Genomic DNA, 21,256 nt, shown 5'->3' on the forward strand with positions numbered 1-21,256 from the left:
GCCCATCTACATTAAGATCCAAAATTGTGAGATTAAAGTCAGAATTCAGAGAATAAAATCAATATTCTAACATAAAAGTCAGAACTCTGACTTTTTTCTTATATTAAACTAAAATAATATGTAAAAATCGGTTAATTTTTTTTTTCAGTGGCCCTAATCCTCTTCTGTACATAGAAAAAAGAACAGCATCTGGGACGATGCTTGCTGTGTAAAGACATGTTAATCAATGAAGAGGCCAGTATTAATGTTATACCAATTATAAGACTAGATGAAAGAAGGGAAATATGATAATAAAGGAATCAAATTTTGTGTTGAATCTTTTTTTTTTATTGTAAGAAAAATGTGTTCTATGTTGAAAAAAAATAAAAATCCCTAAAAAAGAGGGGCTGCTTGGGACCAGGACCATTTTTAAAATTTCAGGTCAGGAACAAAATCATTCTGAGGGATGTAAATGGCCTGGATAGGATAGCCGTGATCGAAACTATATGTAGTTGCAAACTGGTGGAAGAATTTTCAATCAAAGAGAAAAAAAAACAACAACATGGACCTGTTGAAGTTCTTATTTAATAAAAATCTTTACTTTTTTTTTTTGATGAGTAAATCTCTGGACCATCTTTAATCACTTGTTTTCTGCTATTTGTACATCAAATCACAGATCTAAAGCCAACAGATAATTTTAACAGTAAATTGTCTTGTTTAAACAAACAAAATATTTTGTCTGAAAGAAAAACATTTAAATGATGAACCTTTTATCCAGTGCATTATTATTTTCATGTTTCTGTAACTTTCATGCAAGCAGCACTGCCACAAAACCATTAACACTAAAATAAAATCTAAACAGGTTCAATCTAGTTTAGGATTATTTTCACCATGACAGCTATGTCCAAATATGGTTGCCAGTTACATATATTATAATTGATACACATTAATAATAAAGCAATTTTAAATTCACCAAATATTTCTACTTTATATTACAAAATGTGACAAAAAAGTAAATGCAGTTTAAATTACAGAAGCATATTGCATTCACCAAGGAAAAAAAAGAAATGGGTTTGCTTTTCTGAATTAATGAGATAATATTTACAAATATATATAAAAACATTCAATTTCTGAGAATTAACTATTTAAAACAAATTTTTAAAAGTTCTGTTTTTCTGAATTAACCCAATGCTGCTGTGATTTTATATCAGATGTTTTGTTACTGTTGGAGATGGCAGATTTCTAAGCAAGAGGCGTCTTTCCGTCAGTGTCAGGTTGTCTGAGGGTTTTTAGAGATGGAAGCTGAAGTGGATTCTTCAAGATTTAATGCAGATCCAAAAAGCAGCAGAAGCAAAAACCAAAAGGGGGGATGTCAGGGAAAACATACACGAGGAGCAAAGGAATGAACAGAAACCAGCAATGCACAAGAGCTGGGCTATCAGCAGATGAGGAGCCAGTGTGGATGGAAGAATCTAGAAGAAAGCTAGAGAAGGAGACTGACACAAGGGGGCAACAGAGGGTAAACAAGAAATACATAATTGGAATTAATTAAACTGGTAATTAATCTGTGTTTTGGAGCTTAGGCAGTTCAACTGAAGAAACTAATTGCTCTCCTATATCACCTGTGACTCAATTAATCAGCTTTGAACAACACTTCCACCAAAGCCAATCAGCATCCAAGTCCATCTTTAAAGGCCTCCGATCTGGTGGTCTGCTTCTAAGTGTGCAGGTGGCGGATGCCGTGTCTGACTTCATTCGGATGATCCGTTTCAACCACCTCCAGCTCCTCCTCCACCATTGCAGCTAAAGCATTCCCGGACTCTTACTGCATTCCACGTCTCTTCTTACCGGTCCGGTGGGAGACCGCCATGTTGAGCCTGGTTCTGCCAGAGGTTTCTTCCCAACAGGGAGTTTTTCCTCTCCACTGTCGCTCATGCTTGCTCATCATGGACAGGTTCTCTGAACCTGTGTTATCCAAGCTGGACTTCCATCTTCCAGGTCCCTGAGTGAAGCTCTAGTATCAGCCCACGCAGTCCACTGGATCTCCCCATAAAGCTCAGCATATAGTCTAGCCAGCAGTCTACAGACTGACCAACTTCATCTATCTCCACTCCACCACCAGTTTAAGCCATATTCTTTGCTCCTGTTCATCCATATCGATAAAACTTAAGCTCTATGTTTCCTGCCGAGGTCTGAGCGCCAAAGAGTAATTGTGTCAATAAATTTCTTATAATTGTCTTTTCTCTTCATGTGAGTTTCTCAGATTGAATTAGTTATGTAGATGCAATCACTATTATTTTGTCGACTTGCTCACTGGGCGCTTCTCATGGCACGGTTGTTTGCCTACAAGCTTTTCTCTTCACTATATAATATTTGCTTACTTTGTTGTCGTGTTAATTTAGAAAAGTTTTTATCTATTTTGTTAATTCAGAAAACAACATTTATATTTGTAAAAATTATCATCTTTTCACTTAAATGTGTGACAGTGTGGAGTCCTGTCATTATGCCTCGTGCATCCTGGCTAATTAGCGAAGGGATATATACTTTTCAATATAAGGGAACATGTCTTTCATTATAGAGTCTGGAATCGAATCCCATCTGGGCCCTCTGTTACATATTTTGCCACAAAAGCAATGTCCTTCCATATTCAATAACGAGCGTGTGACCTTATATGTTCTGCTAAATGCAGAAAAACAAAGATGAATTTGGCGGCTCAGTGGAGATCCTGAAAGCTGGGAACACGGGCTCTGTAAATCTGGTGTGGTACGTCTGAAGGTGGGTGACTCTGCCAGACATCACCCCAAAGAAGGTCAAACTGCCACCAGGCCAGTCCAGGTAGACTCCTATTCTGTTTGAAGGAGCTCCTTGGATGGGAGTTATTTTGTTTTCATGCAGGCCAGAGTGACCATCATCAGAGCACAGCAAGCTCCAGGATTCATCATCCCCTCCAAGGCTGCACTCATCACGTTCTCCTTTCCTTTTGATTTTCTTGTATGTTGCTGAGATGTAAACTCTTCCTCTCCACTCAATCTCCCAGTAACAGCGACCTGTAAGGTCTTCTGTACACAGCAGCTGTTCCAAGACATCAAACCTCTGTGGATGATCAGGATATGGCTGCTTCTCTCCTCCCATCGTCACTTTTCTGTTGTTATCGGACAGTATAAGGTTCTTGTGAGCAGTGTTCGGGTCCAGCATGAGTTCACAGGCATCTGATGGGAAAAAAAGCACTTTATTTGTTCAGTCTTTCAATAGATCTCTTGATGCATAGTGAGATATTTTACTTTTAATGAGTCAAATTTGGCTAAAAAGTAAAGCATATATAATTTCAAATAAGAATTAGTTTTTTTATTTGGCTTCAGTTGCCAGATTAAAGTTATAATTTGAAATATCTACGTTTAAGCAACATGCTTCAAATTTTTTCATATCATTAATCTCTCTTCATTAATCTCACATTCCTGGATATTATTGAAGTGTCAATAATGTAAATAGTGTGTTTTTTATTAGCCATAAGTACAAAAAAGTATTAACTATTAAAAATAAACACTTCACACTCATTCTATTAGTAATTAATAAGTTTACCAGAGTAAAACGTATTAAAAAGCAAATAAACTTTTAAACATAATCTTGCTTATTGGATATGAATGTATTTTAAACAATATTGAAATAGAATTACAGAAAATTATTTAAGTAAATGTAATATAAAATGAGTAGTTTTGGTTAATTATAGACGAAAAACTATTGCTATGTTTATTTTTCAGTTCTAAGGAGAAGGAACAGATTTAGAGTGTAGCGTTTTAAGCTCTCTCTAGTTTTTTAATTGGGTTTTTTTTTGCATAAAACGTTTCTGTAAAGATTTTCTTTTATACTCACACTTCATCAGACCAGGTTTTAGGAACTTCGACCCATTCGGCTCGATCCTGAAATAAATCAAAGGTAAAAACTGAGCCAAGTTTAGAGAAGTGATGAAAATAATTATTTTAGTATTTTGTTTTTAAAGCTCTATGTATGCAGTGGTGTGTTCTTACCGGAGAGTCTGCAATGCAACCTGTGGGTCCTCTTGTGCTGCAAAAAGATTTTTCACTCCAGATTCTTCTGGATGGTTGTAGCTCACATCCAAGGTTTTCAAGTGGTTGGGATTGGACTTTAAAGCGGAAACCAGTTCTAAACACCCTTCCTTTGTGATGAGGCAGCCTGACAGGCTTTACACAAAAAATAAAAACATTAGGATTAATGGGTAATATTTTTTGAAGTATATATTTTTAGCACTTAATGTTTTAACTAGGGAACAACTCTGAAAACAACTTGTTTTTCAACCAAGCAATCTATGTATCAGGTACAAAAGTACATACATTAGCTTTATATAAAAATAATAATAAACAGCTCATTTGAAACCTCTTAGAAAAACATAGGAAAATACAGACAGTTAAAGCAAGAGTTATATTGGCTCTTTTAAGATAAAAAAAAATGAAACTAACTTTATTGAAATAAAAAAAAAGAAATGTTTTCAAAGTTTTTTGTTAAAAGGTGGATCCTGACCTGAGAGTTTCCAGTGTGCAGTGAGGAACGCTCAGGCCTTCACAGATCAGCTTCACTCCTGAATCTTTCAGGTCGTTGTTACTGAGATCCAATTCCGTCAGAACTAGACATTTGGACTGGAGAGCCGAGGCTAAACCATCACAGCCAATTTCGGTGAGATTACAGGAACTCATCCTGAAATTATAATATTCAAAATACACATTTTACATTATTAATATATATATATATATCTACTTTATTGTTGCTGCGCTTTAACTTACTCTGCCCTGGTGGAATTTATGACCACTGTTACAAGGCCCAGTAAAGCCTTGTCTGATTCAAAGTACTTTTTCAGGTAAAATGTCTCCAACTTTTGCTCTGATGACAATATAATGTTGACCAATGCTGCCCACTTAGCAGGCGTCAGTTTGTCTGCTGGTAGCCTCCCTGGTCTTAGGTAGGCTTGGATCTCTTCCATTAGTGAACAGTCTTTTAGCTCATTCAGGCAATGAAACAAGTTGTTGTTCTTCAAAATGCAAACGTTCTCTCCAATCTTCTTCTTGATGTACTGGACAGTGTGCTCTATGGAGCTGCTTCCTGTTTCTTTTACTGTAATGAGGCCTTCCAGGAACGTCTGATTGGTTTTCAGTGAGAGACCCACGAGGAACCGAAGGAACAGATCCAGATGTCCATTTGGGCTCTGTAAAGCTTTTTCCACAGCACACTGGTATAAATCCTCAAAGGTGGTAGAAGTTGAAGTGTCTCCTGACAGTAGATTGACTCCAGTGTTGGTGAATGTCAGATAGACATGAAGAGCAGCCAGAAACTCCTGAATGCTCAGGTGGACAAAGCAGAAAACGTTCTCATGAAAGAGCCCTTTCTCCTCCAGAAAGATCTCAGTGAACAATCCTGAATAAACTGAGGCGGCTATGACATCGATGCCACACTCCGTCAGGTCAGATTCATAGAAGAACAGGTTTCCTTTCATTAGTTGTTCAAATGCCAGTTTCCCCAGAGACTGAATCACGTCCCTGGTCTCCTCAGTCCAGATAGGATCTGTGTCTGTTCTTTGATCATATTTGAGATGTTTTACTTTGGATAAAACCGCCAGGAAGGAGACGTACATCTCTGTCAGGGACTTGGGTAAGTCTCTTTTCTCCTTGGTTTTAAATGCATCCTCCAGAACGGTAGCCGAGATCCAGCAGAAGACAGGGATGTGACACATGATGAAGATGCTTCTTGATGCTTTGATGTGAGAAATGATCCTCCTGCTCTCCTCTTCTTCAGTGTATCTCTTTCTGAAGTACTCCTCCTTCTGAGGGTCGTTGAATCCTCTGACTTCGGTCACCAGGTCAACAAACTCAGGCGGGATCTGATGTGCCGCTGCAGGCCGAGTTGTGATCCAGATGTGAGCTGAGGGAAGTAACCTACCCCGGATAAGGTTTGTCAGCATAACTTCTAATGATGCGGGTTCTGCAGGATCAGTCAGGATCTCCTCGGTTTTCAGGTTCAGAGGAAGTCGACACTCATCCAGACCATCAAAAATGAACAACACTCTAAAGTCTTCAAAGCTGTTGATTCCTGCTTCTTTGATTTCAGGAAAGAAAAGGTGAATAAGTTCAACCAAACTAAGCTTTTTCCTCATCAATATGTTTAATTCTCTAAAAGTTAATGGAAACATGAACTGGAACTTTTGGTAAATTTTGCCTTCTGCCCAGTCCAATACAAACTTCTTGGTCAAGACTGTTTTCCCAATGCCGGCCACTCCCTCTGTCATCACTGTTCGGATTGGTTTATCTTTCACTGTGGAGGGTTTGAAGATGTCCTCACGTCTAATCGTTATTTCTGGTTTGGTTGGTTTCAAAAACGCTCTTTCAATCAGCTTCACCTCATGTTTACTGTGAACCTCCGCAGGGTTTCCTTCAGTGATATAAAGCTCGGTGTAGATCTGGTTGAGAAGTGTTGGGTTTCCATCTGTGTTTATTCCTTCAAACATGTAGGCGAACCTGCTCTTCAGGTTAGATTTAAGTGTATGCTGACACATGGTTACCACACTCCCTGGAAGACATAAACAAAACGGCAGCTTTTGTAAAGTCTTAACATCTAAATGTGTCAAACTTTAACCAAACAAATTATAAAAATAATTAGAAACCTCTTTTATTTGATTTTGTTGCCCAAAATGAGCCCTCTTATAGACTGACAACCTGTCCAGGATGTACCTGTTATGGTCTGCCCTCCTGACATTTTTGGTTCTGTTTAGTTTTCACTTTGGGTTTTCAGTTAGGCTTAAATGTATGTTATTCTGCTTTTACTGTTAAGGGATGCATCTTTTTTGAATTACTTCTTCTCCTGTTTGGTGGCGTTTCAGTTATCTCCCATTCAGCATTCCTTAGACTTTGCTCTAGTTTTATCTTGTAATTTATTGTTTACAGTTATTTTTACGTTATATTTCCCAGTTACTCCATTGCCCCTACTTTCACCTCCTCTCCCATTGGTTTTCTTGTTCTTTCTCAGATTATTAGTCCTCTCCGGTGTATATATACACCCCTCCTCTGCAGTTTATCTTTGCTGGATCTTCGTCTTTATTTCATGTCCATATCAGTTGTTGTCAATCTCCCCCTGTTTACTCTGTTCTGGTTCCCATGTTCCTTGCCAGATTATTTTAGGATTTATACCACAGCCCTCAACATTTAACCTACTAGAAACTATCTCTGCTTTTGCCTCTGCAGCTTGGGTCGAGCTACAAACTTCTACACCTCCTGACAGGACCCTGTGTTTAGTCCATAGACTGCTGGAGATATACACCTCAAGATGGATGGATGTATGGATGGATGGATGTATGGATGGATGGATGTATGGATGGATGGATGGATGGATGGATGGATGGATGGATGGATGGATGGATGGATGGATGGATGGATGGATGGATGGATGGATGGATGGATGGATGGATGGATGGATGGAGGGACGGCAGGACAGACGGACGAATGCTTCAATGAATCCCAAGAAAATAGTGTCAGGACTCCTCTCTATGTGTTTGTGTTCTGTGTTTGTCTCCCTTCCTCCCCCAGGGGGCGCCTGGTTCTGGTCCGCCTCCTCACACACCTGCTGATGGTTTCCTCGTTAACGGAGTGTTCTTAACCTGCTGACTGCCACTACCTTGACGCCAGAGTGTTTGCCTGTTTGGGGTACTCTAGCCAAGCTGAGTTTTGCTGAGTCAAACTGAGTTTTTGTCTACCTGAGTTTTAACATTGTTTGTCTTTTGCCTCTCGGCAGGAAGTTATCCTGCAAACTGGATTTTTGGACCTTCTCTACCTGGAAGGATCAACTGAGCTTCAAACTGAGCTGGGGTTCAAACAGGAGGTTTGGATCCACTTTCCCCAAGAGATCGTTGGAGCTTCACACTGAGAAAGGGATTCAACTCCATTACGACCCGTTCAAGTACCGCAGGAAATCTAAGTGGCAGTCAATTTCTCAGTTCACCTACAAACAACCGCATTCTGGGTAAACCCTGTTCCGGCCTCCTCCGAATCAGACAAACACTGGAACTACAGCATACAAACTGGAGTCAAAGATTCAACAAATTCTCTGGAAATGTGAGTCAGCAACCAAATCCTCTTCTCCAAGTTCACAAATCTATTTTCCCACTGAGCCTGAACTAATCGCTGTGCCTTCCCCTCACTTTTCAGTTCCGGTTGAGCATTGTTCAGAGCAACACTTCTCTCTGCATTATCTCTTTTATAAAACCTGTTAAACATTTTCTCCTGGTCTACCTGTTTGGTCTTCTGCATTTGGGTCTGAACTTTAGTAAAATCATGACAAATAGTTTGTGAACTATTTGTGAAGTAGTTCCTTAGAATTCCATTAAAATCGACATTTGTTATTGCATCACTGTTACCGGTACTATCAATAGTATTTTTAAATAGGAATAAAAAAAAAATGCTTTCAAAGGTTTTTATAAATAAAATTGTTGACGATAGTACTATACTTTATAGAACTACAGGTCTAGGCCCTTCTTTCTTCTAGACTTTTAGATCTGTATGTTAATTATTCAGATTTACTTGAAGCTTAATATCTTACTGAATCTTTTGATAAATTATTTCTTTGAAAAGCTTAAAAGCTTTTAAAATGTCTTGGTATGTTTGTGGATGGGTCTTACTCTTAATTTTCTAATGAAAGGTTGATTAAAATTACAAAATTTCTGAATCTCTGGATTCGGGAACCTGGCCCCTCTGAAATTAGCTGAGGAAAGACTTGGATGGTCCAGTAAATGCTGAAGGGATAATGTCTTTCAACTCAACTTGAAAGGCATTGGGCTTCAACTAGAGACATTTAAGGATAAGGTTTCTGAAAGGTAGCTCTGCAAAGACTGCTGGTCCAGGATAAATAGGAAGACGAGGAGTACAATGGTTGGCAAAGCTCGGTATATTCCTGGACATTTAAGTCAATACATGATTTTATTTAGGAGTATCAGAGTAAAGAGGACAAATCATAAAGAATATTCCCACAAAATTGATAGAATCTCATTACAAAAATAGAAAGATTATGGTTAGAAAATGAGAAACACTCATACATATAAACTAAAGTCATCTTACTGTTCAGCAGGACTTGACCAAGATCTTCTTGCTTCATGTTTCTCATAAATTCAAGAGAAATTTCCAAAAACGCCTTCTTCATGTTTTTCCTTTCTTCCTCATGTTCATAAATAACCTCCTCTACCTCTTGGTTCTCAAAGGATTCGGGGCAATCTGAGTTTAAAATCTCATGGTAAATCTTCAGCTCGTTCTTGGCAAAGTTTATAATATCCTCCTCAAGATTCTGTAAAAAAAAAAAAAAAGATGTATTACATACTGAAATGCACATTAGAGAAACAATATGATCATTTAACCCTCCTGTAAAATCTAGACTTGAAACCTGGAAAATAATGTGTTTGGGGATGATTTAGGAAAGATTTCCGGTGGAAATTTGATGTTTAAAGAATAAACTATCTTTCCATAGATGAATGTCAGTTCTGTTAACCAATGTTTTCAAATGTTTAAAATATTTTACAGGATTTTTAACAGGTATCCATTAAAATGTTGTGATGAAAAATAAACTTGGTGATTCTGCTCTAGTTCATGGTTATGCATCCAGACTCTAAGAGCCTCTAATTCTGGATATTTTGAGGAGGTAGCCAAAATGAAACTACATGTAATGGAAAGCAATCAGCCTGTCTCGTTGAATCCAGTGACAGATTTACCAACCTGAAAAACTGAGCTGAGGGTTGTTTGGTGGGTTTTGAAGTCCTCTGATGGGTTCTGATGATCTCTATGGAGAGATTCATTGTTTAGGTTAAACTATATTTAGTCCTATAAACAGAAAACCTATATACTACTATTCTTTTTTAATAGATAAAGATACAGATAAAACCTACTGTTTGAACCCAGCTGGATAATGGATAGGCTTTATGTTTCCCTGTTCAGACCTAAAAGGAGAGCAGCACATGTAATATTTAGGCAAAGGCACATATAGATATGTCGCTACTACAAGTTATAAATCATAATGGAGTTAAAATAAAAAAGTAAAGTTTAAGAATATGTATCAATCTCTGTTTATCTGTACAGGTTGTTTTAAAAATAATCCTAACTTGAGTGTTAAGACATTAATGTTAGTGTATGTTCATAACTGGCTAATATGACATCTTTTACACAAAAAAGGGGAAATATGTAATTTATTTGTGATTTAAAGCCTTAAATTCTCCTCCTCGGTACATCTGCACAAAATGACATTTTGAGGAGATTTGGCATCTGTTTAGGAGATCAAATATCTGACATTAAGTTGATTTTGCTGCATAACATCTTATGGCAATAATATATGGGTTTATATTGTTTGTAGAGTTAGAAATATTCTCTTATGATAGGCTTTTCAAATTGTGTGTCAACATTTCTGATGAACAGGAAGATGCGCCTGATAAGACCCTGACCAATCGCAATGCAATCGAGATCATATTTGTCATCTAGTCATTATGGAATTTACCTAAGAATCCAAATCAACTTTAAGAGCCAAGTAGTGTGCACAAGCAACAAAATTTGACTTATACGTCAATATCAGCTTCATGGATGTGCACAGATAGACACTAGGGGATGCTAGAGCATAAAGTCCCCTGAAAAAATATATATATATTTTTTAAACAGTGCAGCTTTAGTCTGGCCCATTTCTGGATTTAAAACCGTTCACTAAAACCTCTGACTTTTATACTTTTGCACGACAACACTCTTTACTTCTAAACTTTATTAGGGGATGGCTAGGAATCTAAATAATCCAGACAGGTTCCTTTTGTCCTTGGTAAACAGAGTCCTAAAACCACTCGGCCATACGGCGCAGCTGCAATTGTTATAGAGCAGAAGGGATTTATTCCTCTACAGCACCTGAAAAGCAGCTAAATTGCATGAACAACTTTCTAAGCCTGTTCTCAAGAAAAGGAGGAAATCACTTCTCACTATTTGTCTGGAAAATACTTTACAGGTAATTTAAACCGACAATCAATACTTTAAGGAGACTTTTGACCTTTTGATTTAAACATCACAAAACTAATAAAAAAGGAAGGTGAAAAATATGTGTAGTTAAAAATTTTAAGTTATCTTACCTATCTGGTGTTGGTTTTATGTCATCATTTTCCTTCACCTCACACCGACATATGAGGAGACCTGAGCATGACACACATTCAGCACGCAATTACCCGGATAACATCATTGCAGGATTTGTTTTTTCTCACCTTTTCCAGAATTATGATTTGGATTCCGCTGATTTGTGCATGGATTTCGGCAAACATAATTTGTAAAAAATTTTTGAGTGGAGGAAATGCAAATCTGAACATTTACCACATGCAAAGCTATTTTAAAAGTTCAGCTACTCTTGGAACTCAATGCTAATCCAGACATTTTGAATTGAAAAATCTTCCTGAATGGGAAGGGAAACGTCTTCAAAGTCCAGTGAATTTTTTTTTTACTTTTTTGTAATCACTTCAAATAATTATTTTCATCTCCACTACCTTTACTATCTATTAAAGTTAAAAAGATCACTTAAAAGTGATCATTAGATATAGTTTTATACTATATTTGTTTAAAGAGCTAATGTCTTGCATAGCAGACATCTTTTGCATAGCTAAAAATACTGATGAGAGGCAGAAAAAAACATTTATGAATGTTGATTGATGACATTAACATCTTAATTCCTGATTTATTATTATATTTATTTGATTCTTTTATTATTTTTATTATTATTTATTAGTATTTTTATTGTAGAAATACCAGCAGAGATTCTACATAAAAAGCATGAAAAAACATGAAAAGGCACTTACTTTTCAGCAGAGAGGGGACGACCTCCATGTGCTCCATCCTCCTTAGAAACTTTAGAATGATGCTTAGAAAAGCGTCTTTGCTGCTCCTCTTCTCACCTGCATCTTCTCCCTGGCTCTGCCTGGTTTCTTTGTAATTTTGTGAAAGGCTTTGGAACGTCTTCAGCTCTTTTCTTATAAATTCAACAATGTTCTCCTCAAGCATCTGTGACAGAACAATTGAAGGACGTGGATCTTATCAAACTAAATTTCACTTTTTTTTTCTTAAGCTAAAGTCTTGCCACTATGCAGCCAGAGTCTTTAAGAAAAAAAAGTTTAAAAGGCTGTAAAATTTTCACTAATAAATCCTCTCACAGTTTTAAAACACTCTCCAAAATATCAGATACTCTGAGTATATATATATATATATATATATATATATACATATATAAAGATAACAGCTTTGATGAGCTTGTTAAATCCTTCTTTTTAGCTAATATTATGATTGTTACTCCTCCCAACAGATGAAGCACAAGTTCTTCTCTTCAAAAAAAGATATTGGCACTGTATGAGTGTTAGGAAATACATCTGATATTCGATTTCTCTTCTTTTTTACCTCAATAGGTCTTTTCTTGTATTTTACATTCTGTTTCTCGACAGCTTGACTTTTTAATTTCGAAATGCTGTTATTTCCAGATTGTTTACTGTAAACGTGTGATGGTAAAATCTGATCATAAATAGTATTTTATATCCATGAAGCATTGATGTCTTTTGTTAGGTTTATTCTTTATACATCATGTGCATTCACATCTTGGAGCCGGAATGATAAAGGAGAGCTATGTGTAATTCTGGGGTAAAGATGCAAGATGCATAAAGGTCAAGGTATGGGTGGCGTGTCAGTTTCTGATACGGACAGCTAAGCATGCAAAGCTGATGCAAAACATGGACTCATGAGGTATAAGGAGGAGGAGAGGACCTTGTCCTGGGGTCAATCTTTGCTCAATCTTTGCTGGACGCTCGCTGACGTTTTTTTGAGCCCACAGCTGTGCCAACCCTAAGCAATTTCTCTGTCCTTTAACGACTTGATCTGGAATAAACTCTGTTACGTGTTTTACTCCTGTTTTACAGACCTTTTTTATATGGATTTACCCAATTTGAGTTAAAAGTAGTAAATAACTTCCTCCCAGGAAAAGAAGCGGTAGGGAAGTTCCGAGGCGCAGCCGCCTTCAGGGGGACCTAACTTCCATATTTAACACTTTATATCACTAAATACATTAATAGATTATTAAGTGATTAATATGAAGTCAGAGTTCTGCCAAAAGAGCACACATGCAACAAAAACTCATCTGAGCAGGTTTATTTAATCCAGACCCACATAACTAAACTCCAGGCATTTTGAATGTTAAGTGTGCAGATTTTGTATCACAAGGCCTCAATAAAACACACACATACAGTAGGTGCATGCATGGTTCTTCTCTGTGCTTTCGTGGTTTGCTTTCTATGCACCCATAGCCTCTATTTATGGAAAGTGCCACTGAATTAAATTAAATAAAAATGTCTGATATTGCCAGTCTGTCCTTTTGGTAGAATTCTAACTTAATGAATGATTTCTGTGATATGATAGATAGAGATCTTCAAAGCCTAATTTCTCTGAAGTTAACAGCATAGTTATTATGGCACCTCAATGTTGTTACTAGTGTTGCGCCGATGCCAGTTTTTGGCCCCGATACCGATACCCGATACCTGGCTGTGCAGCATCGGCCGATACCAATACCATAATAATGTAAACTAATTTCCATCATGGCTTTGTCAAGCTGTTGCCTACCTTTGTGAAGCAGAAAAAAATCTAACACAAAGTGAATCCAGTAGAACTTTTTATTGCCTACCAGGAGTGGGTGACAATAGTTGAATAAACTTATAGCTCTCAAAATGGTATCGGTGCCCTATTTGTTGGTACTCGCTGATACCGATACCACCATTTTAGGATAGTATCGGTATCGTTGCAACACTAGTTACTAGTTACAAACCGTGAGAACTGAATCCAGTTGTTGTTGTCGAACTGTGAGACTCTCTGATGGTTGTTGGTAGCTTCTGTGGAGACACATTTAACATGACATATTATTGTATCACCAAAAGACAAGAATTCAACATGATTTACAGCAAGGTGCCTTGAGATGTTATATACAGTGGTTAGTGGGGTGTTAGCCCTGTAACAACTGGGTTGCCAGTTTGAGGCCCAGCTCTGTCTGCTGCCTGCTTTTAGTACAAATGTATAGCAGCCTTGCTTCCATAAATCTTCCACAAATGAGGGCATTTCCACTATGTAGCTTAATACCATCAGCATGTAAATGCGTTAATGAATGACTCTGAATAATTCTAGAGTGTAAAAAAAGTTCATCACATTTACCAGGTACTGTTCTATAATTGCAATTATTTTTGTTAAAATTGACTAATTGAACTTACTGTTTGAACTTAAGAGGATAATCCATAGATTTGTTACTTTTGACAGACAAACAGTTTGGGGACGGACATCTTTTCTGGTCAGACCTACAAAAAGACAAATTTCAGAGAAAGGAATGTGGTGCTGAGAACCTTAAAGAAAGAAAATCAAAGCTGTTTTCCATGAACCTTTAACTATAAACTTTGACAATAAAAGAAAATTATTCATCAACAGATGAATTATGATACTATAAATAGTTGAATGAACCCAATTTAAGTCTCTTGATTTAACAAAGTTTCTGGCAAAATCTTATGATTACTAATTCTGGGGATAAGTAATCATAAGGTTACTGATCAATAGATGAATTTACTGTTCAAACTTTAGAGGATAATCCATAGATTTGTCGCTCTTTATGGACACACAGCTTGGGGATGTATATCCTCCCACGTCAGACCTGTAAATAGACAGAAAAAAAAAACTACATTCAGATGAAAGAACATTGATTTAGTACCTTTGAAACTCTATCGATGCCAGTTTCTCTGGAGTTACCTAGTCTGGCAAGAATAAAACAACACAGCAACAAAAACTGGAGCTTGAAGCTAAAATGAGCAGATTATAAAATAAATAACAACATTGGACCTTTAAAATTAGATTAGATTTAATATATGCTGCAGTAAGTACAACTAATTTAACTTTATTGTTATTAACCTCATTTACTGTAGGAATTAAGAGGGTATTAAATATATTAAATAGCCAATATTTAATTAATTATAATTATTTACAATATTAAATTAATTAATTAATATACTGGAATTACTTCTCCTGACAAATTATTTGTTTAAAACACAAACTTACTCTTTGAACTTAAGAGGATAATCCATAGATTTGTTACTTTTTATGGACAAACCGCTTGGGGATGGACATCTGTTCTGGTCAGACCTGAAAAAAGATTAGGAGAGAAGTCGGGGCTCTGTGTGTTAACGAGAAAAGATGAAAGCTATTTTCCATTAACCTTAAATGCTAAACTTTGGTGATAAAAATAAATTAGATAATTCCACAACAGAATAATCTAAATACTGTATTTAGTTACAGTATAGACTAGAGATAGAATGCCTTTTAATAAACTTATTTTAAGATTAATTATGCCACAAATTCAGTACAAAGACAATTCAAAGTGCTTTACATGAATTAAACTATAACATAGAGGGAAAATGAAATCTGAATAAAACCAAGTAAAGATAAAAACTGGATAAAAGCAGATATTAAAGTGAGAAAAACATTTGGACCAAAACCTTAAACTAATGATACCCCAGTTAACAGTCATAGGGAGTAACTTCTCCATGTTTGGTTCTAGTTCTAGGTGAACAGAGTAGGCTGGAACTGGAAGACCTGAGTGGTCTGGCAGGTTGATCCACTGACAACAGTTGTGTTATGTATTGAGTTTCTGATCCATTCAGTTATTAATAGAATGACAGAAGGATTTTCAAGTTCTTCTCAGTAGAAAGATTTCAGAATCAGGCTTATGTGTTCTACTTTCTTAGTTCTAGTGAGAACATGGGCAGCAATGCTTTGGATCAGCTGCAGCTGTCTGATGGACTTTTTATGCAAACCTATGAAGACGCTGTTGCAGTAATTAATTCTACTAAAGATAAATGCATGAGTGTGTTCTATTAGATCCTGCTTGGATATTAGTCCTTTCATTCTGGAGATGCTCTTCAGGTGATAAAAAGATGACTTAGTAACTGCCTTTATGTGCCTCTGAAGGTTCAGGTCTGAGTCCATCATGACACCAAGGTTTCAGTCATTATCAGTGGTTTTTAGCTGAAGCTGTGAGCTAACTCTGCATCTCTTCTCATTTGGTCCGAAGTTTATTAACTCAGAATTAGTGCTTTTTAAAATGGTGGATATTCAGTAGATAAATTTACTGTTTAAACTTTAGAGGATAATCCATAGATTTGTCACTTTTTATGGACACACAGCTCGGGGATGCACATCCACCCACGTCAGACCTGAAAAAATAAAAAATAAAAGGTCTACATTACGAAGACAGACTTCAGAGTTTTTAAGACTATATTGACACCAGTTTCTTAAGAGTTCTATAGTTTGGCAAAAGAACGAAACTAAATCAAAAACTAAAAATGAAGCTTGAAGCTAAGAGAAACGGATTGGAAAATCACAACATTGGACAATTAAAATGAGATATTAAGGCTACAATAAGTACAACTAATTTAAATAATGGAGGGATTCAGAGGATGAATACATTCTAAAATGTATTGGACTGATTTTCCCTGCAAAATAAATCTTTCAAAAGACAAACTTACTGTTTGAACTTCAGAGGATAATCCATTGATTTTTCACTTTTTATGGACACAGAGCTTGGGGAGGGATATCGTCCTTGGTCAGACCTGAAAAAAGAAGAATACATATTTAAAAGGAATGAGAAGCTCATTGTCTATAAAAAAAAAAAAAAGATAGTTTCTTTACAGAGGCTTAGGCTGGAAAAAAAGAAAGAAGTAAATCATCTTGGAAAAGAACTTACAGTTAAAAAAGTTACTGTTACATTATAGACAAAATGTTTTCGATGAAACTATATTGCATGTCTCTTAATTTACAGACGGTGGCCATGAAATTAGAATACTATGAAAAGGTGTATTTATTTAAGTAACTCTATTGTAGCTGAGCCTTTCATTAGATGCAGATTTATATATTTCGACTCTTTATTTCTTTTCATTTTGATTATTATTGACACCCAAAGACATGGTCAAATTCAGTATCTCCAAAAAAATAAATAAATAAAAACAAACCAACACAAAAAAAGGATTCCCAGACATTTCAGCCAAACTGAAAAGTATACATGAAAAGTATGAGCATCACTCAATACTGGGATTATTGCAGAAATGCAACACAGCATGAAATCCATCTCTGCTCCATTAAAATGAAAGGCCAAGGGGCCTTTAGCTCTTCTGCACTGTCAGGTTTACTATAGCGCCTCTTCCTCTTCATGAGGGGTTTCTATGGGGATAAAATCAGGTGAGTTTGCAGGCAAATAAAAATTAGGGATAAACTTACTGTTTGAACTTTAAAGGATAATCCATAGACCTTTCGCTTTTTATGGACAGAGAGCTTGGGGATGGACATCTTTCTCGATCCGGCCTGGAAAAATATGAGACCTTTAAAAAACTACCAAAGATTGTAGAAGATCTTTGGATATGCAACTAGTGAGTAGATCAGTATTTCATTTCAACAAAGGGAAGCCCCTTTGACAGCAAAACATAACAAGACATCTAATTCTTTATACTTGTCAAGCATTGTACCTGATTTTTTTAAACTCCTTATGGCTCAATAAACATGTTTGTTATTTATATTACCTCTCAGGTCTGTCCTTGTTGTCATTTGGAGATAAAAGCGCTCTCTCTTTTTCTTGAGACAAACTCATGGTGGAATTATGTTCTCACTTTCTTCCTAAAAGTAGAACAGTACAACACAGTAAAACCTTTGTTATCCACTCTGTCAGATCCTACACAGTACTGTCTTTGTTTTATTTGTCTATTTATAGGACCGAAAACCAGCTCTGTCACTTTACCAACTGGATAATGTGTAAGCATATTTTCTACCTCTTTGAAATGACATAAAATCAAATCAAAGCCTAAATTGGCCTCTTTAAGATAAAAACGGTAGGTAGAATTAATCTACTTTTAAAATCAAACAATTTCATAATAAGACCTTTAAAAGAACAACATGGCACATATTTGGAAATGCAGAAGTCTGATTGTTTAGATGTAAAAATAAGTTAAGTATTTAAGGTAGTTTAATAAAAAAAAAACGTAATTGATCCTAGTTATGTAAAGTAATAAAATTACATAGCGTGTATGCATAGATTTTACTATAGACTGCACAGTGGTGCAGTTGTCAACACGGTTTTATTACAGCAAGGGCCGTACTAGTAAAGAAACAACAAACAATAGCTGGATTGTTTTAATATTCCTGCTGCTTAAACGTTTTTGTAAATAGTCTGTTGTTTCTGATAGATAAGCATACATAAGCATTTTTTTACACTTTCAAATTACTTTATTATGTTTTTTATTTTAATGACTAAATATTTTTATGTTAACTTTTCTTCTACTTGCTGTTGATGCACACAACGTTCTCCTAGTCTGGGACAATAAAGGATATTTCTAGTCTACTCTATGTTTTACTTGAAATGATAGGAGATGTCATACACTATATTGCCAAAAGTATTTGCTCACCCATCCAAATTATTGGAATCAGGTGTTCCAATCACTTCCATGGCCACAGGTGTATAAATTCAAGCACCTAGGCATGCAGACTGTTTTTACAAACATTTGTGAAAGAATGGGTCGCTCTCAGGAGCTCAGTGAATTCCAGCGTGGAACTGTGATAGGATGCCACCTGTGCAACAAATCCAGTCGTGAAATTTCCTCGCTCCTAAATATTCCACAGTCAACTGTCAGCTGTATTATAAGAAAATGGAAGTGTTTGGGAACGACAGCAACTCAGCCACGAAGTGGTAGGCCACGTAAACTGACGGAGCGGGGTCAGCGGATGCTGACGCGCATAGTGCGAAGAGGTCGCCAACTTTCTGCAGAGTCAATCACTACAGACCTCCAAACTTCATGTGGCCTTCAGATTAGCTCAAGAACAGTGCGCAGAGAGCTTCATGGAATGGGTTTCCATGGTCGAGCAGCTGCATCCAAGCCATACATCACCAAGTGCAATGCAAAGCGTCGGATGCGGTGGTGTAAAGCACGCCGCCACTGGACTCTAGAGCAGTGGAGACGCGTTCTCTGGAGTGACGAATCGCGCTTCTCCATCTGGCAATCTGATGGACGGGTCTGGGTTTGGCGGTTGCCAGGAGAACGGTACTTGTCTGACTGCATTGTGCCAAGTGTAAAGTTTGGTGGAGGGGGGATTATGGTGTGAGGTTGTTTTTCAGGAGCTGGGCTTGGCCCCTTAGTTCCAGTGAAAGGAACTCTGAATGCTTCAGCATCCCAAGACATTTTGGACAATTCCATGCTCCCAACTTTGTGGGAACAGTTTGGAGCTGGCCCCTTCCTCTTCCAACATGACTGTGCACCAGTGCACAAAGCAAGGTCCATAAAGACATGGATGACAGAGTCTGGTGTGGATGAACTTGACTGGCCTGCACAGAGTCCTGACCTCAACCCGATAGAACACCTTTGGGATGAATTAGAGCGGAGACTGAGAGCCAGGCCTTCTCGTCCAACATCAGTGTGCGACCTCACAAATGCGCTTCTGGAAGAATGGTCAAAAATTCCCATAAACACACTCCTAAACCTTGTGGACAGCCTTCCCAGAAGAGTTGAAGCTGTTCTAGCTGCAAAGGGTGGACCGACGTCATATTGAACCCTATGGATTAGGAACGGGATGTCACTTAAGCTCATATGTGAGTCAAGGCAGGTGAGCAAATACTTTTGGCAATATAGTGTATGTTTTTGGCTATTTCATTAATTCTCCAGGTAATTTAGTATCTTAAAAACATGAACAGAGTGAATGACGTCTATTCAACTGTGAACTGTGTGAAAAATAGTTTCTAATTTGTCAGATTAAGTTTGAACTAAAAGCTGCAGGTAAAGGATGAACTCAGACTTTAGATTGTTTTGCTGCTATTTTCTGAGACAGATAGGAGCCACAAACAGACTGACTCCTTAATTGGAAGCTAATAAACAAACATATTCATTTATTAATATTGCCACTGTGCGTTAATAGTCCAGTTAGCCATGTTTTGTCACGCAACTTTTCTTAATTTCATACTTCTATTGTTTTTAAACCCTTATTTGCTGTTCGTTTACTGTCTGTCAACAGTAGGACTGCCTGCTGCTTATTCAAAAATCTTAAAAGTCTTTGTTTACTTTATTTTGTACAAGAAAAAATAACAAAAACAAACATGAATATGTGTTCAGATTAGTATAAATCATCATAAACAATCATGATGCAGCAAATTTTGTGTGGGTGAGTTTGGTTTAAAAATATTTCATTCTGAATTTCCATGCATTACAACAAAAAAGTATAATGAATAAATCAAAACAACAAATTAAAGTACTTACTCTGTTGGTTTTCATGAGAATCACCTCAAACCAAACCAGGGTTTAAGAAAACGTCCATTCCAGGGAACATCTTCCTCGTTTGTCTCAGTCAGGCTGAAACCGGTAGATTCAAACCGGTAGAGCAGCTCTGAGTAAGGAGCTGGATTCTTTGTTCCCTAATGCTGCTGTGTTTATGTTTTCATGAACTCACTCTTGAACTTAATCTGACCAAATCCCTTGAATCTATCAAAGGAATACTCCTAAATATTTTCTGGTTAAAAATATGGAGGTTTGACCTTACATAAACTTGAAGAAAGAAAACAGAAAGAATGTGTTCTTGTGTTGTTGTTTTTTTCAAAACCATTTCCTCATTTGCTAGATACGGGATCTGTCCCTGTGTAACAGACATAACTGGCTAGGCTAACCGGTTGCCAGCCTAAAATCCCCTACTCTGACTCTTAAATTTATTTATTTAGTTTTTAATAAAAGAAAATGCATGCACATGACCATATACTTATGCATGATGTACAGATTTCAACTAACCAAACTTATTATTTAAAAACTGATCCTCATTTATTAGTTAGTTAGTCAGTCAGTCAGTCAGGCAGGCAGGTGATGGTAAGAAACACCATCAGACATGCTGCTGTTTGCTAACCGTGTAGTTCAAATGTATTTGGATATTATGGATTTCTTTTAGTTTATTCCCCTTTCACAGGTTGATGATTTTGGTGATTTTGTTGATGGAGTTGCTACTTCTCTGCATACTGCCTTAGACAACGCAGCTCCTTTGAAAATGACAACCGTTAAAAATAGAAAGCTAGCTCCTTGGTTAAATGCAGAGCTGCGCACTTGAAAAACTGAAAACTGAAACTGGAGAGAAAATCTCACTCCACAGGCCTACGGGCATCCTACTTAGTCTGGAAAAATTGTTTACTACTGTAT

At 36.9% G+C, this 21,256-nt stretch overlaps 1 protein-coding gene across 2 annotated transcripts; it reads right to left on the reverse strand.

Annotated features, from left to right (window-relative positions):
- Window positions 1–2,071: 2,071 nt before the first annotated feature.
- On the reverse strand, window positions 2,072–20,617 carry LOC119788209 (NLR family CARD domain-containing protein 3-like). 2 transcript variants are annotated; one of them, XM_038292404.1, is made up of 19 exons: window positions 20,336–20,617; window positions 17,618–17,711; window positions 17,319–17,402; window positions 16,571–16,654; window positions 16,175–16,258; window positions 15,105–15,188; window positions 14,620–14,703; window positions 14,273–14,356; window positions 13,837–13,900; window positions 11,834–12,035; window positions 11,120–11,180; window positions 9,908–9,958; window positions 9,738–9,801; window positions 9,090–9,312; window positions 4,776–6,552; window positions 4,516–4,689; window positions 4,005–4,178; window positions 3,850–3,896; window positions 2,072–3,188 (listed from the first exon to the last, which is right to left on the reverse strand). In XM_038292404.1, the coding sequence occupies exons 2-19, from the start codon at window positions 17,683–17,685 to the stop codon at window positions 2,659–2,661; spliced, it is 3,939 nt and encodes a 1,312-aa protein (XP_038148332.1). In that variant the 5' UTR covers window positions 17,686–17,711; window positions 20,336–20,617; the 3' UTR covers window positions 2,072–2,658. The 2 variants fall into 2 exon arrangements, with proteins under 2 accessions (XP_038148332.1, XP_038148333.1); XM_038292405.1 differs by lacking the exon at window positions 16,175–16,258.
- Window positions 20,618–21,256: the final 639 nt, after the last annotated feature.

This window comes from Cyprinodon tularosa, unplaced genomic scaffold (genome assembly GCF_016077235.1).
Source record: "Cyprinodon tularosa strain WSP-4 unplaced genomic scaffold, ASM1607723v1 ctg311, whole genome shotgun sequence".
Classification (NCBI taxonomy): Eukaryota; Metazoa; Chordata; class Actinopteri; order Cyprinodontiformes; family Cyprinodontidae; genus Cyprinodon; species Cyprinodon tularosa.

What these genes read in the sequence shown, in the direction of transcription:
- LOC119788209 (XM_038292404.1), bottom strand. Translation starts at nt 17,685, where the DNA reads ATGAGTTTGTCTCAAGAAAAAGAGAGAGCGCTTTTATCTCCAAATGAC. An exon ending in TATCCTCTAAAGTTTGAACA is followed by an intron (nt 14,357 to 14,619) that starts GTAAATTCATCT and finishes GTCTTTTTGTAG; the next exon opens with GTCTGACCAGAAAAGATGTC. An exon ending in TATCCAGCTGGGTTCAAACA is followed by an intron (nt 9,802 to 9,907) that starts GTAGGTTTTATC and finishes ATCTCTCCATAG; the next exon opens with AGATCATCAGAACCCATCAG.